Genomic DNA, 15,639 nt, shown 5'->3' with positions numbered 1-15,639 from the left:
TGTAAAGCACTGTGGGCTTGTTAATGGAGATGGATACAAACTCGTAAAGGGAAAAGTCCCATCCTTCAAGAAATACAGTACTGTTCTATTGGATTGGAGGTTGGAGTACCAGAGAAGGGGACATCTGCCCAAAATGAATTTATCAGCCAATTGAGAAGGAAAAAAATACAAAACAAAATTAGGGAACAAAAGTGTATGAAAAAGTGGAAATATGGTGGGAGTTTTTTTCCCTATAAAAAGGAAAGAACAGTGGACTAGTCTCCTAGGAGTGCTTTATGAAGGAGGTCAGAACAGTCATCTTGAAGCCATACACATGATCGATTAAGGGAGATTCTGAATTTTCATTCAGGTGTCATAGATTTCCAGTTCTTCGGTTTCCTCTGACCATTTCTAGACAGGAGAGTACTTGCCAGCAAACTGCCCTGTTGAATTGATTATATACCCGTCAAGGCAATCTTTTCTGGTCTCATTTAAATATTTTTAAAAATGTAAAGCATCTTATATTCCTAGCAGCGATAGGGTCAGATGTCAGCTCCAAGCCAACCTCGTACCCTGGAAGCCACTGTTTCCTCTTTCCAATTTTCTCCACAACCTAGAAGTAACAGTATACACAACAATTTGAAACAGACTGGCACCTTCAAATTCATGGTAACCTTCAGGGAGCCGGTCTGGACATTAGAGACCTGGACTTTGCCAGTCATCTTACCGCACAGAATATGATTCTCAAAACATCCCGGAAGGATTTAGAAGACAGCGGAACGAATGCTGAATTTGCAGTCTGGATTTGAAATTCGCCGGAGATGCACATTCAAGCTGTGCCTTGGATCATTAGTAGGTATAGAAGGTGAAGGAGATGGTGTAGGGCATTCTGAAACAGATGTGTGAACAAGGGTGCAGTGACGGGTGAATGAGCCTGGGGGTAGGGATACAAACCATCACCTATCTATAAATTAGACCAGTGAACTCAACTGACCCATCATCCAACCAGACAGGTTACGCCTTCTGAGGACATCACCTGTATTTGAGGGGCTAGGCAACAAGCTTAATTGCATGGAGCTCATTGATGGTATGGTAGCAAAGCCCAAGTTGGTGATAGAGGGGGTTGCTCTTTTGCATACGCAACGCAATTAACTGGTTTCATCCGATCCGCCAGCAGCTTGGCATGACTCGGCGCCTAGGTAAGGAGGGAGGGGTTCATGCCCGCCTAGGAGGTTCCCTTTGTGCTGAGTCGTCGTCCAATCACAGTGTCTCTTTATCCCTCTCGTCCCTCCCTGCCCAGTTATTTTTCCTATTGGCGAGAATCAGTAGAGACTCGTCAGGATTGGCCAGCCAGGAAGTCCAATGATCTGGTGAGAACGTGGCAGCCGCCTAAGAGCCCGCGTCCGCTCCGGTGCGGGATCCGAGAGCTTTGGCTCCGCCCCCCAAAGGGATTCTCTATGTGGCGCCGGCTAAGGGGGGAGAATTGTGTGTCTGTGGTGCTCAAAGCCCGGGAGTGTAAAGCCCGGCGCCCCCATTTCCCGTGGATTGTGGTGGCGGCCGGGGTGGGGAGGGGCCGCCCCGCCCGCTTCCTGCCTCGGCGTTCCCCAGGCCGCGGCCGCGCCCGCAGGTTTGATGCTGCGTCTGACGGAGCGGAACATGAAGCTGCTGGTGGTGGCCGCTTTCGTCTTGGGTTCGGTGCTCTTCTTGCTCTTGCCGGGATTCTCCGCGGCCGACGAGAAGAAGAAAGGGCCCAAAGTCACCACCAAGGTCTGAGCCAGACGGGGAGGCCGCGCGCCCTCATCCAGCCTCTGGAGTCTCTCCTCCCTCGCGGCCCGAGACCGGGCGGAGGGAGGCCGGGGCCGTCATGCTGGATCCCTTCCTTCCGAGCCGGGACGGGCGGGGGCGGGAGCGGCGGAGGGGCGGGAGGCACCTAGCGGGGAGCCCGGGGAGGGAGTCCCCGGGGCATGTGCAGGCTGAAGCATTCCGGGAAAACGCGGCCCCCGAGCCCGGGATGAGAGTAGACCCGCCTCCCCTAGAGGCCCCTGGATTGTCTGCAACCAGAGACGAACGGAAACCCGCCGTACCCATAAATGGCCGAACCTATCGAGGCCGGTGGCCCCAGTCTCGGACTAAACTAGGACCAGTTTATGACATTGACCTTGCTCATTCTCAATGCTTGGAGAAAATGACAAGGAATTTGGGATGATCCCCTCCCCCCCTTGTCTCCCTTACAATTTCTAACTTGCCTTTTCATACGTAACTCCCCAGCTAGCGGATAATAGTAGACCATTTAAATTCAAACGTTATATACAAACAGGGTATAGAAAGTGCTTTTGAGCCCTTGTAGGGGCTTGAGGTAGCTTATTTCTTCCTTGCTGTAGAGCTTTGGTTCCCAAACTTTTTGGTCTCAGGACCCATTTATACACTCAAAAATTATTGAAGACCTCCCCCCCCAAGAGCTTTTTTTTTTTTATCGTGGGTTGTGTCTGTCAGTATTTACTATGTTTGAAATTAAAACTGGTAAATTTTTAAGATCTCCATTCAATTTATTGTAATTGGTTCTTTTGGTTAAAATATATGAAGAAAATCTGACATCACACAGATAACAGTTGGAAAAAGGAGGAGTATTTTAATAGGAAGCCGTAATATTGTTTAGAAAATAGTTTTAAGCTTGAAGACCCCCTGAAAGGGTCTCAGGAATACCTTTCTTTCCTTCAATCATACTTTGAGAACCACTGATGTAAAGTAACTTGGCCCTGACCTAGCAAGGCAAGTAAGAGTAAAGACATTTCTGTCATTCACTTATACTAGTAACCAGTGGGCACACCTTCCCTACCAAGAACCTTGCCTGAAAGCTCAAGGAAAGAATAAGAGGGGGGAAATGCGCAAAAAAAAAAAAAAAAAGCTAATAATAATCCATCTGCTTCAGGTATATTTTGACCTACGAATTGGTGATGAAGATGTAGGCCGAGTTGTCATCGGTCTCTTTGGGAAGACAACTCCAAAGACAGTGGAGAATTTTGTGGCTTTGGCCACAGGAGAGGTAAGGGGCAGCGACTCGATCTCAGTAAAGTGATGGGCCCAAGCTTTCCAAACTGCAAGGAAACTAGTGCCTACTGTTTAAAAAAAAAAAAGCCTTATTTGTTTATTGTTTATTTGCCTCCCTGGCTCTCATCATAACAAGAAGGTATAACATAAAATGAGAGGCCATAACTTCCTCAGCAATGCCCAGAGAGAAAACTGTTCTTTCTGAGCAGTGCCAGGGAAGAAGAATGTATCTTGGGCCCTTCCTAGATTTGCCTGGCAGCACTGAGCCTGCTTGCTCCTTAGCACAGCATCTAGTAACATAGGGTTGGGATTACCTTCTCTGCATCTGCTAGGCTTGTGGACTTACTGTCTCTTGCAGATCCCTTACTTTACATCCTTCTTTTTTTTTTCCAGAAAGGATTTGGCTTCAAGGGAAGCAAATTTCATCGTGTGATCAAGGACTTCATGATTCAAGGTGGAGACTTCACCCGGGGTGATGGCACAGGAGGTAATATCTAACCTGAACTTTTGGTTTGGCTGCCCAGAGAAAAGACTTGGGTGCTGCTGCTCAGGTTGGGAGTGTTGGGCAAGATTTTGTAAAAGAGGTTATATATCTTTATCAGTTCCCCATAGATATACACTCGCCTCCACTGGGACCAGCAGTGCTTTTTTTCTCTATCCGACAGGTATCTAGCAGGGATAGGGGGAAATGGCATAAGAGTATTTCTCATAGTCTCTGCAGAAATGCTGATCTAGGCCTTATAGCAGCTTGTTAATTAGCTGCTTCCAACATAGCAGATGAATTTGCTGTCTAGGTATTTCATGGGGAATCCTAGATGAATGTAATAAATCACAAGACAGGCTTGTTTAAGGTGTGGGGGGCTGTTATTGGGAAATAGCATCAGAATTCCTGAAAAGCTAACCGAGAAGAGTGTGTGACAAAGAGTAGGGATAAGACATTCACATGGGACACCCCAGCATTCACACACTGGAATTATATACCACATCTTGTTGTGACTGGGGGACATTCATGTATTTTACAATCTCATAGCCTAATCTTTGAAAGTTAACTGTTTCCCAGCCTTTTTTAATCCTTAATACATTTGAAAAAATTCTGTATGTCTCCAAAAAGATATTTTGCATACAATGTAAGATCTCTCTCTTCTCTCTTAACCACCTCTCACCCCAGAAAAAATAATCACATTTATTGAGCATCTCTTAGGATAGTGCAATGTGCTAAGCTGTCTTGGGCCTTTAAAATAGCCTTTATCTCAAGGAGCTTACAATCTAATTGGGAAACTGGACATACAAATGAAAAATTAACTTAGAGATTTTAGTAGTTGCAGAAAATAGAAGAGCTGTCATAAGGTTGTATGAGATTGACAAATGAATTATTTTTATTCAAGTAGCTGTGGGGAAATCAGTTAAAGACTGTAATGCTTAGAGAAGAAAAAGGCCTTGAGTCTAGTTGCAGGGGAAAGGATGAGGAGGGGTCCTATGCGGTGTAAGCAAAAATACAGAAGCGGTAAAAAACAGTGATTGGGAGGTGAGACTAATTTGGCTAGATGGAAGGATTCATGCATGTGGTGGGAGCTAAGCATCAGCAGGCATTTATTAAGAGCCCACTATGTGCCAGGTACTGTATTTGGCATTGCAGATACAAAGACAAAAATGAAATTGTAAGCAGCTTTCATTTTATGGGGGAGTGACAACATGTATGTACACATACAAACATACCACCTCTGGGCAAGAGATGGTGAGCAGCAACTAGGCAATATGGTTGGATCATAGTGCATGTGGAGAGCACTAATGTATGTGATTGGAAGGGTAGGAAGGGGCCAGTTTGTGAAGAGTCTTGAATGTCAGAAGAGTCTTATATTTGATTCTAAAAATAGAGAGCCTCTGGAGTTTGAATAAGGGGATAATATGGTAAGATCTGTACTTTTGGAAAATCACTTTCATGTAATATCAGTATAGAACTTGGAATCAGGAGAGACTTGGTAAGAGGCTGTTGCAGCAATTGAGGCAAAAGGTGAGGAGGCCTTGGACTTGGGTAGTGACTGTGCAGGTGGATCCAGGAGATGGTGTGGAGCTGCAAAAGAAAATTTGGCAACTGATCGATATGTGATATGGGTGAAAAGGTGACATGGAGGTTGTAATTTAGGCATTAGAAGAATGGTGCCGCCTTTGAGAGGCAGCCAGCAGAGGTACCTTGGGTCTGATTACAGAGTCTGTTTGATTGGATTTTATTCAGTAAAGAGTAAGAGAATAGTCCGTGTTTTGGCCATAGGATAATCATAACCAAAGTTGTGTCTTAGGGTGATTAGTGGCATGTGGATAAAACTGGAAGCAGTAAGAGACTGGATTTTTGGAAACTAGTTAAGGAAGCGCTCCAGGTATAAAAGTAATGATTGGGTTTAAAATTGCATGGTAGCATTGGGAATGAAAAAGGAAAGAGATTTCAAAAGCATTGCAGAAGAATAATTGACAAATATTTGTGAATATCCAGATTAAATGTCACCTCTGATACGTAACAGCTGTTTGACCATATTTAAGTCACCTGATCTCTTACTCACCTTCCTATGTGTTAACCTCCTCACCGTGCTGTCCTGAAGCTTGACTGATAATATTGAAAGGATCTGGATTATTACTGTGTTTCAGCGCATAATCGTTGGCCACCACATAATCACCATACCCCTTTTCTTTCCCAGTCCAAAAATTGGTTTATAGCCTTTCATCTCATAATTGTCACATAGTACATTTCTGTTTGTCACGCCAGTTAAAAGGTAAACATCAGCAATATTTCACCAGTGGCATATATGGATATGCATTTATTTCTTATGTATTGGGAGCCTAGAATTCTCAGAGTAAGCACATTGCCAGTATTCATTTTTAGCGTGTATTCACCAGTGTTCTCTGCATCCTCATCGAGCACCAATGACAGTTTAGTAATAAATGATTTTTAAGTACTACTGGCACAATTTTTTTAAAAGCTTCACATAATGGTTGCAGCCCACTTTTTTTTTTTTTTTCAAAAAAAAGTCATAAAACCTGCGACGATTATGCATTGAAATGCAGTATTATATAAGGTCAAGAGAGAAGATGGGAACAAAGATAAGTTTGAAGCTTTGATACTGGGTAAATGGTGAGAACCAGTAACAGAAATTGGGAAGTTGCAAGTGGCCACAGTTTGTAGAGTTTGGAGCATGCTGAGTATAAAACTTCCAAATGTTCACCAGGCAATTTAAAATGCAGAATGGGAGCTTGGGAGGTCAGGAATGATGGTACTGATTTGGGAAGAGGATACCAAAAGCCTTCAACTAAAACAAGCATTTATTAACCACTACAGTGCTTCCTACCTAGCGTTTTGCTAGTATGTGAGCTGAAGATCCACAAAGTTTCTGTCTTCATGAAGCTCATAATATAGTATAGGAATAGGCCAACTCAAGCACACAAAGATACATGGCAAGTGTATGAGAAGTACAGACTAGTATCGTAGGGAAGGGAAACCTAGGAGAAGGGAGCATTTTGAATTGGAGCTCAGTGGCAGGATAGAACTTCAGCAGGTGATTGGGGAGCTGGGGGTGGCATGAGGGAGGAATAAACATTCCAAGTATAGGGAGTAGCATGAATAAAAGTTGAGAAAGCTAGCTTGGAGCAAAGTACACAATGGAGTAGAACGTGAGAAAAAAGGGATAAAAAGTTGGTGTAGCACCTTGGATGTAAGATCAGGAAGTTTGAACTTCTGCTGGAGAAGATGAGGAGCTTTTTGAGCTGAAGAGAGATCAGAGGTGTGCTTTGTGTGAAGGGTAAATTAGAGAAGGAGAGATTATCCAGTTCTTTGGGTCAGATAAGCAGTGATGATGGCGTAAGGGATGGATTGCATAAAAATTACGGAGAAAACACAGAACCTGACAACTTATTAACACCACCCAAATCCAACAATAAGACCAAGGTTTTCAACATGGGGTATTGAACGAACTGACAAAAAATAAGGAAGTGAGAAGAAGCAGGTGACAGAAGATAGATCGATTTATTTTGTAGCATATTGAATTTATGGTGCCTGTATGAAGCTAAGAAGAAAGGTCAGGTCTGAAAATAAATAATGATTGAGGAATCGTCTGCCAAATATAGATGATAGTTGAAGCTGTGGGAATAAATAATATATTCACAAAAGAGAAGGGCTAGTGAGAAAGACCAAGGGGTGGTGTTTGGTCATCTAAGCCTAGAAGATTATAAAGGTGAGAGAGGACATTTTAGACCAGCCCCCTCATTTTTCAGGTAAAGAAACTTGAGGCCCTGATCAGTTAAGTGACTTAACCAAGGGTCACACAGGTAGTAAACAGCAATTCTGAACTTTTTTCCTTTGTGTATTGAGTTCCAGATTCTATCCCTCCCTTCTGCCCCTCCCCCCACTCTGAGACGGTAAACAATCAGATATAGGTTATACATGTGCAGTTATATAAAACATTTCCACATTAGTTATTTTTTACAGGACGAATTTTTAAAAATGAAAGGAAGTGAAAAATAGCACGCTTCAGTCTGTATTCAGTCAACATCAGCTCTTCATCATTAGGCCTTTGGGATTGTCTTGGATCGTTGTATTGTTGAGAATAGCTAAGTTCTTCATCGAACACTATTGGTGTTGCTGTGTACGTTTTCCTGGTTCTATTCACTGTGCATCATTTCCAGTGCTGGACTTTGAGCCCATGTCCTCTGGTTCCAAATCCTCTTCACAATCAGGGATTGAGGAGTGTTTGGACATATGATTAAAAAATAAAAGCATTAGATATAGATTGCTTTCTTTCAGGGAGTTATGGGTTTTTAAAAAGATTTTATATTTTTTTATACCAGCCATTTTCCAATATTCTCCTTTCCCTCCACCAGTATCTTCCCTTGTATCTCTTAGTGTAGGTGACAGTATCCATAACCACCACCTGTACCACCGCCCCTCAGAACAAAGAGATGTTTCATAATCTGCCTACTAGAGTCAGTACTGGGTAGTGCTGTTTAATATGAGTGGTTTACATAGGTATTATTGTAATCAAAGTGTATACTCTCATAGTTCAGCTTTCTTTGATCTGCATCAGTTATATCAGTTCATACAAGTCTTCCCATTTTTCTTTGAATTTCTCGTTGTTTTACAGTGCTGTGATTTCATTACATTTTGTGCTGCCATGTGTTAAGCCATTTTTCATTCAACAGGAACCTTTTTAAAGCCTTCTGTAAGGGAAAGTCTAGTTCATTGGTTTATTGATTTTTTTAAAGACAGCAAGTAAAGAGAAAAGCACAGTGCAAGAGCTAAAACCCACCAGGAAAAATGGAGCAAATAGCTTGATGTGTACACTAGTCGATGTTCTCTCCAGACTGGTTGGGAAGTTTGGGGGTCAGGAAGAAACATGAGGCCCATTTGTACAATAAAACTCCATTTGTTAGTCCTCCAGGATGTTCATGCCAGGATAATGGTCTAGGTAAGAAAACACATCTCTTCTCATTTCCCTCCCCTTCCCACCAAGAAAAAGACTTTTGTTTTAAATCTTAGTGTGAGATGTTTTGTTTGTTTCCCTTCTTCCTAACCTTCTAGCAGCTGAACAGGCAAAAGCTTAGCAGTCGTGGTCAGCTTCACTTTCCACCAGAGCCCTTCTCCACTTGTCTGTTCTTTGCACTTACTGCCATGTGCTAGGAAGGTCATGGTTTGCAAAAGTTCATCTCTTCAAGATGTCCTTGCTCCTGATTTCATTGCACAGCTTTTCTCCCACATCTGTCCCTTTTCTTCCTTTCATTCTCTCTCAAGCTTCATCAACTCACATATTGTGCTGCAGTTCTCGTTATATTTCCATAAACATTTTGTCATTTATGTTTTTCAGTAATTGGAACTGGATTTTACTCATCAGTGAGATTTGACAGTAGTTCCAGGGCAAGTGCCTACTTTCTGTCCTGATTCTTTATTATCAAGCTAGCTTTAAAAGGTGTTCTACATATACAGAGATGTCTCTACCCTTCATACTAAGTTTGATATTTGATTTTCCACTCTAACCCAGGCTGCGCTTCAATTTGTAGGAAAGAGCATCTATGGCGATCGCTTCCCTGATGAGAACTTTAAGCTGAAGCACTATGGGCCAGGCTGGGTGAGCATGGCCAATGCTGGCAAGGACACCAACGGCTCCCAGTTCTTCATCACCACTGTCAAAACACCGTGGCTGGATGGCAAGCATGTGGTGTTTGGCAAAGTTCTAGAAGGAATGGTAAGTGTCAGGGGCTGGGCACATGGGGCTCCATCTCATGAATTATCTTTGTGGACAAACCCGAACATAGTTCTGCTTGGACCTGCAGAGGCCCTGCCTGGCTGGGTGCTGTGCTGCTCAGCAGCAGCATTATTTCAGTCTTGTCTGGAGATCACTTCTCTGGACTAGATAAATACTGTATTTTATGACACTAACCCTGACCTTCTTCTCTTCCCTCCTCCTTATTTTTTTCTTTTTTCATTTATTAGGATGTGGTCCGAAAGGTGGAAAACACCAAGACAGATGGGCGGGACAAACCGCTGAAGGATGTGACAATAGCTGACTGTGGCACAATTGAAGTGGAGAAGCCTTTTGCCATTGCGAAGGAGTAGGGTCCCTTGGAGATCTGCTATATAGGCTGTGCAGGAAGCTCTCCCCTCTCTGGGGACTGAAGCCTGGTCTGGTCCCTGTTCCAGCCCTGGGCTCCTAGTACAGCCCGTGGTGCTGACATCTGACTGAGCTGACCCAGACAGAATCCATCCTCACATTCCACAGCCCCTCAGGCCCGGTTTTGTAAAGAAACACATGCCAATAAAGAAGAAAACATTTTTTATAGAAAGCGAGTGGGCTGGGTTCATCCCTTGCCCTTAATAAGCATCTAAGCTTAGCCCAGCCTAGACGACCCCTACCCCTACCCCCCCCCCCCCCCCCCCCCCCCGCAAGAAAATTCCTGAGGGAAGAGCAGGGTTTATTTCCTATAGAATGAGATGTCTTCCTTTGCCCTCTCTCCCTTTCTCTTGTGCCCTCCCTTGGATGCCTTTGGAAGCAAACCAGAATGTGATTCCTGCTCTGGACCAGTGGCCACTGGGTAAGAGGATACCTTCTAGTCCTTGCTCTTTCCCTTCCACTGTCTAGCAGCTGTGCTTCCAAGGAGTGGAGTTTCTGCCTCACTGGTCAGCATCCAACCTCACTCTCACCTCCACCCTCTCATCCTGTATAATGCCCTTGCTTTTTTCTCACTGTGGTTCCTTTCCTCCAATATAAACAGCCCATTCTTTGTTTACTTTGGGCTCATCCCTGAGACTCTCCTTTTATTCTGTGTTCTTCCTATCTCTAGGGGGACGAGTGTTCGAGTCCCTCAGCATTCACCCATCAATGGGGTCACAATCAGAGAATAGAAGGTGTAACGAGCCTGCCAACCTTCATATTAGTACAGGTTGTCTCCTAACGGAAGAGTTCAGCTTTGAGCCTGTGGTCCCCTCGGCCAAGGGTCAGGGTGCTGCCAGGAAGAGTGGTCTGGTTGACAGTATGGCTGGTAGGGATGTCCTTTTCCCTTCAGGGCCCTGGCTGTAGTAAGGGTGGTATGAAATGGGGGTCTTTCAGCTGGGCCACGGTGGGGCATCCGCTGTAGCCATAGAAGCCCTGCAACACGCCGTTCACCACCATGTTGGGGATTGGCTCTAAAAGAGGGGAATAAATGCAGGCTGAGTAGGAGGGACCAAAGATGCAGCTACTAGTTCTATAGGGTAAATATACTTACACTGCGTTCCCATGTTGTCTTCACACCATCCTTCCTGAGGAAAGCATTATCTGTTCACCCCAATTGAACGGATGAGAACAAGACTCATAGGCTTTCTCCAGACACAACGAACGAGTATCACCAGGAGAAAGGAAGTCAGACTTGGCTATCTATCTCCTGACCCTTAAACAAGCCCTCTCTCTACTGAAGTCTGTTCCCTTTCTGGGTGGGAGTAAAGGACAGCTCCCAAACAGGAGCCTGTAGCAGTCCTTCGTTACTCAGCTTTCAGTTCCTGCGCATCAGCCAGGCCAGATGTGGGGAGCTACAAAGGAACACCATGTCAGTCTTCTTCGTGATGGTGCTCTGCTATTCACTCGCTGGAATTGCTGACGGCTTAAGAACAGGAGTCGGGCATGTGTGGCAACGCCAGGAGCCTTCGGGAGTGGGACCATGCCACCTGGCTGATGCATTTATTTAAGATGAGCCTGGTTGTAGGGACTGTGCTTAGTGCTGCCAGAGCTTCCTCTGGGTCAACTGTCAGGCCAAATGCTACTGGAGGAGGTGCCAGGATGTCCTCCATTCCTGCTTGGTGCCAATGCAGATAGTACAGGCTTCAGAATTACTACATCTTAACAGCTTTTGCACATTTTACGTACCTGGAGAAGGGCTTTGAATGTATGGATCCCTGTGGAAGTTCAGGACTGGTCTGTGGGGTAGCTGAGCACTAGAGGGAAAAGAGATTGGTCAGATCTAACTACTTCACAAAACTTCATTTGTGCCTGGGAGCTGGGATGCCTTGAACAGAGCTGGCCACCGGAAACATACATGCAATTGTAATAGGACCTAGGAATCGTGGACACCAAACAAGATGCTAGGGATACTGCAGAGAATTTATGGGAGGGCATAAAGAACTGCATAATATCTGGTTCTCTTTGGTTCTTGAACTAAGAAAGAACCCTTCAAACCCGATGCTAAGACAGGCAAGGTAGAGGTTTCCATCTGTACCATCAGAGGGAATGTCCACATTGAAGCATGTGACCACAAGGGGGCAGCAGGCACCTCAGTGAGACCCAAGTCCCTGGCTCGGGAAGCAGGGCCAGGGCCAAGGGGATTCAGCTGAGCTCTCCAGCTTGCCTGCTGTTATTGGGCGTGAGTTCACCCCGTGAGATGAAAGGGAGAAGGGGCCTGTGAATGGCTGCTGCCTCTGACTGAGTAGCACCTGAACCAGGGAAAGCCCCAGCAGCGCCCCAGAGAGGGGAGTCTGAGACAACCGGGACAGCATGAAGCCTCTAGGGACCCTTGCTTCTAATTAAAACCAACTTATTTACCAGTTAAGCTAGTGGTTAGCTTAAAAGTGAATGGGAGGAACTTTTATGGCTGAGTCCACCTGGAAGAATATCAGTAGCACCAGGGGTAAGAATCAGTCACGTGATGGAAGGAATATGATTTAGTCGGTGTTAAGAGGGTGGAGGGCAGCATGGATTTGGGCTGGTCACCAAAGGTCAGCCTTTACCTGCCTTCTGAGGCCCAGAGTTCCACTGGTGTCGTTAAGGTACTAGCTGACGACATACCAGAGGACCCTTCTCAACTGCCCACCACACCCCCCCCAACCCCCAGGCTTCTAATATCCACTCACTCCATGCTGCTGGCCTTAGGGTCTGAAGGGAAATGTAGAAGTTTCAGGAATTCCAGCACCTCCTTGGGGACTTCCTGATTGAGACACAGGACACCCTAGAGAACGCAGTCAACAAACGCTTATTAAATACTGTGTGCTGAGTACTGTGATAGGCACTGGAGCTAAGAAAACAGAAAGAAGCCCAAAATGGTTATGTGAGGGCGCCTATAACCAAGGGGATGATGTCAGGAAAGACTTCACCGGCAAGGAGTTACTTGAAGTGAGTCATGAAGGAAAGCCAAGATGTGAAGAGAGGTGAGGAAGGAATGGATTCCAGGCATGGCTCAGACGGGAGGGATAGACAAGTATACACAGACACACATACAATACTATGCTGCTGACAGGCCACACATCATCACAACTGGGAGTACAACAGATGTACAGCCCTCTGGTGAAAGATTGCTCAAAAAAGATTTCTTACTGAGACTTGAAGTTAATCTAGAAAAAAGAAGCCCCGCTCCACCCTTCTCACCTGGATGTAGGTCTCCAATCCCTGTCTTCGATTCTCCAGAACCTTGGGCCTCCAGTTAGGCACTCGTTTGGGGGGAAAGTCAGGCACTTTGCAAGACTTCTTAATCTGTCCGAAGCCGTAAGAGACCTGCTTAGTTCTGCCAAGAACTGGGGCCCCAAATAAAACATCCCCCTAGTTCCAACTCCTGTTTCCTCACTTTACCCCCACCTTCTCCAATACTTTGCCTCTTCTAGGTAGGTCCCAATAGAGAGGGGTGGTAAATTCAGACTTCACCTTAGCTGAGTACCCCAAAAGTCAGGTACAGAATAACCTAAAAAACCAAATCTTTCCACAGACTCCAGTATACCTTAACTTGCCACCAGACCGGCATTCTCCCGTTGCTGTCCCCCTCCCCCCTTCCCCTTTCCACCCCGTGAAGGTGCAGGGATTTGAAGGAAAGATGAATCTCAGATAGGTAACTTGGAGTACCTAGCTCTGGGGAGGGCTGGCTTTTGCCCTAGGTAGAACAGAAATAGATCTCCCATGTCATTCAACTCCCTCCACATCTCAGGGAACGGGCACTACCTACTTCTCACCTGCTTGTGCAGGGCATGGAATTCGCTATAGCGCCGATGAACGGTGTGCCTTCGCCCGTGGCAGAGGACCTCCACCTTGAACACCTAAAGCCGTAGGGAATGAGAACAAGCGAGCCACCCAAGTCTAGGCAATTCAGGGCAAAAGCAAGCATGTAAGGGAATGGCCAGGTAGAGCTAGAGGGTCGCCACTGTTTCTCCCTACCCCAGAGCGGCAGCCAAGAGAAGACCCGATTCCAACCCTCTCCCAGAAGCCAATTTCAGCAGCTGAGCATCGCCCCGCACAAAGGCCCTTTCAGAACTGCCCCTGCTCGGGGGGGATCTCCCGGGACACTAACACAGGACTGCTCACCTCTCCTTCCTCTCCCCCTCCTGGCAATCTACGTCGGGGGCGGGGGGGGGATAGCGGTGAAGGAGTCCGACGCAAACCTCCAAGACAAGGTTCGAAGACTGACCCCACCGGCCCCATTCCCCCAGTCCGCTGGGATGTAGCAAGGTGCTGCTAACCCCGCTGGGGGCGGCGGGCGGGGAAGATCTATGCCTTTTGACCCCCCAACCCTAGCCTCTCAATCAACATCCAGGAGAAAGATGGGAGGGGGATGAAGTCCCCAGACTTGCGTGGCGGAAGGAGAGAAACTCGGTATGAAACTAGTTCGAGAGCTTCCCCATAGCTCCTGCCCAGGTCTCCCCTTCCGTAACAGCCAACGCCCCCCGCCCAGGGTTTCCTTTCGTCCCACTATAACGAACGCTGCCTCCCCGACGCCTTGAAATCCCCCAGTGCCGGAGGGAGCACCCGCCCGGACACTCACCATGTGTACTTTCTCCAGGCTCCTCTCGGGGTCTGCTACCTCCGGCCCCACGGAAGGAATATGTACTTGTAGCATCCCCAACCCCTAACCTGCCTTCAGCCCCGGCGCTTGGAGACTGCTGGAGCCCAGACTCGGGCTCCCAGACCGACCGACGCTCACTCCAGGGCTAGACTCAGAGATGGCCCCGCCCCCCGCCAGGCTCCGCCCCCCCGCCAGGCTCCGCCCCCACCTGGGCCCCTCCCCCGCCCCTCTCCCAGGCCCTGAGGTTCCCCTCTCTTGGCTGGAAGAAAGTGGGGCAAGCCAGCCGAAAGCTACCTGGGGCTGTTGTCTGCTTTTGGGGGTGCTCATCCCCCAGCTCCAGAGAAGCCTGGGGGCCACAGAGAAATCTACTCAAGGGTTCCAATCTTTTCGACCAGCTTTGCTGGGCTAGAAGGACCTCGAGAACACTGACAAGCATGCCTACCCTCTCCCAGCTTACTCTCCAATGCACTGCCCAAGCTGGAAGAAATAACTAGGCCCCGGGCAGCCAGGACTTCTCCCAGGGTGCTGAAATTTAGAGGAGGCTGACCACATTTACACTCCCCCGGTACTGAAAGAAATAATGCAGTATGATACAGTGAAGGAGAAAGGAGGCTCCAGAATTAGAGGATCTGGATTCAAATCCTGCATAAGTTACTCATTGTGACCTTCGGCAATATTTAACTAGTTAATCACCTAACTACTGGAGCCTCAAAATGAGTATCCTCCTACCCAACCAAAATCTTGGTCTAGGTCTAAACCTCGGATCCTATGAATTGAGATTAACACCTGGGTAACAAGAATTATTAGTGAAAATACGAAGGTACTGTGTGTCCTGTGCTTCCAATGGCTACTTTTCCCCCAGTGCTTTGTGAGGATCAGTGCCCTGGAGTCCTTAGCTCCCTCACCCCAATTTGTCTTAAAGGTTGGTTTGAGGGAATTTTTTAGTGATGTTTATTCCAGGCAGGAACAAAAATACTAGTTGTGCTTCTGTCTCCATTCCTGGAGAATCTTTTGCTTTCCTCTCCTTCTCTTTGCTCTTAAAAGATAGATAGAAAGAAATAGATACCTTTTGTTTTTACATAACCTTTTCTGTCCTGCAGTATTCTTCCCTCCACCCAAGAAAGGCATCCTTTAGAATAAAGTTTAAAGAAAGGAAGAAAAGGAAAAGTGTCCACAAAATTTAATAATGTATCAAAAAATATATGACTTTATTTGCAGAATCCCTCACACCTGGTTCCCCCTTCTTCAAGGTGGGGGCGGGGGGAGGCATAGGGAAAATGTCTTCTCATCCTCCTGCTTTGGGGCCAAGATGACACATTAGAATTCCACAACATTCAGTTT

The 15,639-nt window shown here is 46.4% G+C and overlaps 2 protein-coding genes across 2 annotated transcripts; one reads left to right on the top strand and one right to left on the bottom strand.

The window, feature by feature from the left end:
- Window positions 1–1,573: 1,573 nt before the first annotated feature.
- PPIB (peptidylprolyl isomerase B) lies at window positions 1,574–10,293 on the top strand. The gene is made up of 5 exons (XM_036735283.1): window positions 1,574–1,746; window positions 2,909–3,022; window positions 3,421–3,514; window positions 9,067–9,251; window positions 9,500–10,293. Exons 1-5 carry the CDS (start codon window positions 1,612–1,614, stop codon window positions 9,620–9,622), a joined length of 651 nt encoding a protein of 216 aa, XP_036591178.1. The 5' UTR covers window positions 1,574–1,611; the 3' UTR covers window positions 9,623–10,293.
- A 272-nt stretch (window positions 10,294–10,565) lies between these two features.
- On the bottom strand, window positions 10,566–14,352 carry SNX22 (sorting nexin 22). Its single transcript, XM_036735284.1, has 6 exons — window positions 14,278–14,352; window positions 13,472–13,555; window positions 12,897–13,001; window positions 12,386–12,480; window positions 11,406–11,473; window positions 10,566–10,690 (listed from the first exon to the last, which is right to left on the bottom strand). The coding sequence occupies exons 1-6, from the start codon at window positions 14,350–14,352 to the stop codon at window positions 10,566–10,568; spliced, it is 552 nt and encodes a 183-aa protein (XP_036591179.1).
- Window positions 14,353–15,639: the final 1,287 nt, after the last annotated feature.

This window comes from Trichosurus vulpecula, chromosome 8 (genome assembly GCF_011100635.1).
Source record: "Trichosurus vulpecula isolate mTriVul1 chromosome 8, mTriVul1.pri, whole genome shotgun sequence".
Lineage (NCBI taxonomy): Eukaryota > Metazoa > Chordata > Mammalia > Diprotodontia > Phalangeridae > Trichosurus > Trichosurus vulpecula.
Note: the sequence above shows the minus strand (reverse complement) of the source record. Positions and strands in the feature narration are given on the sequence as shown.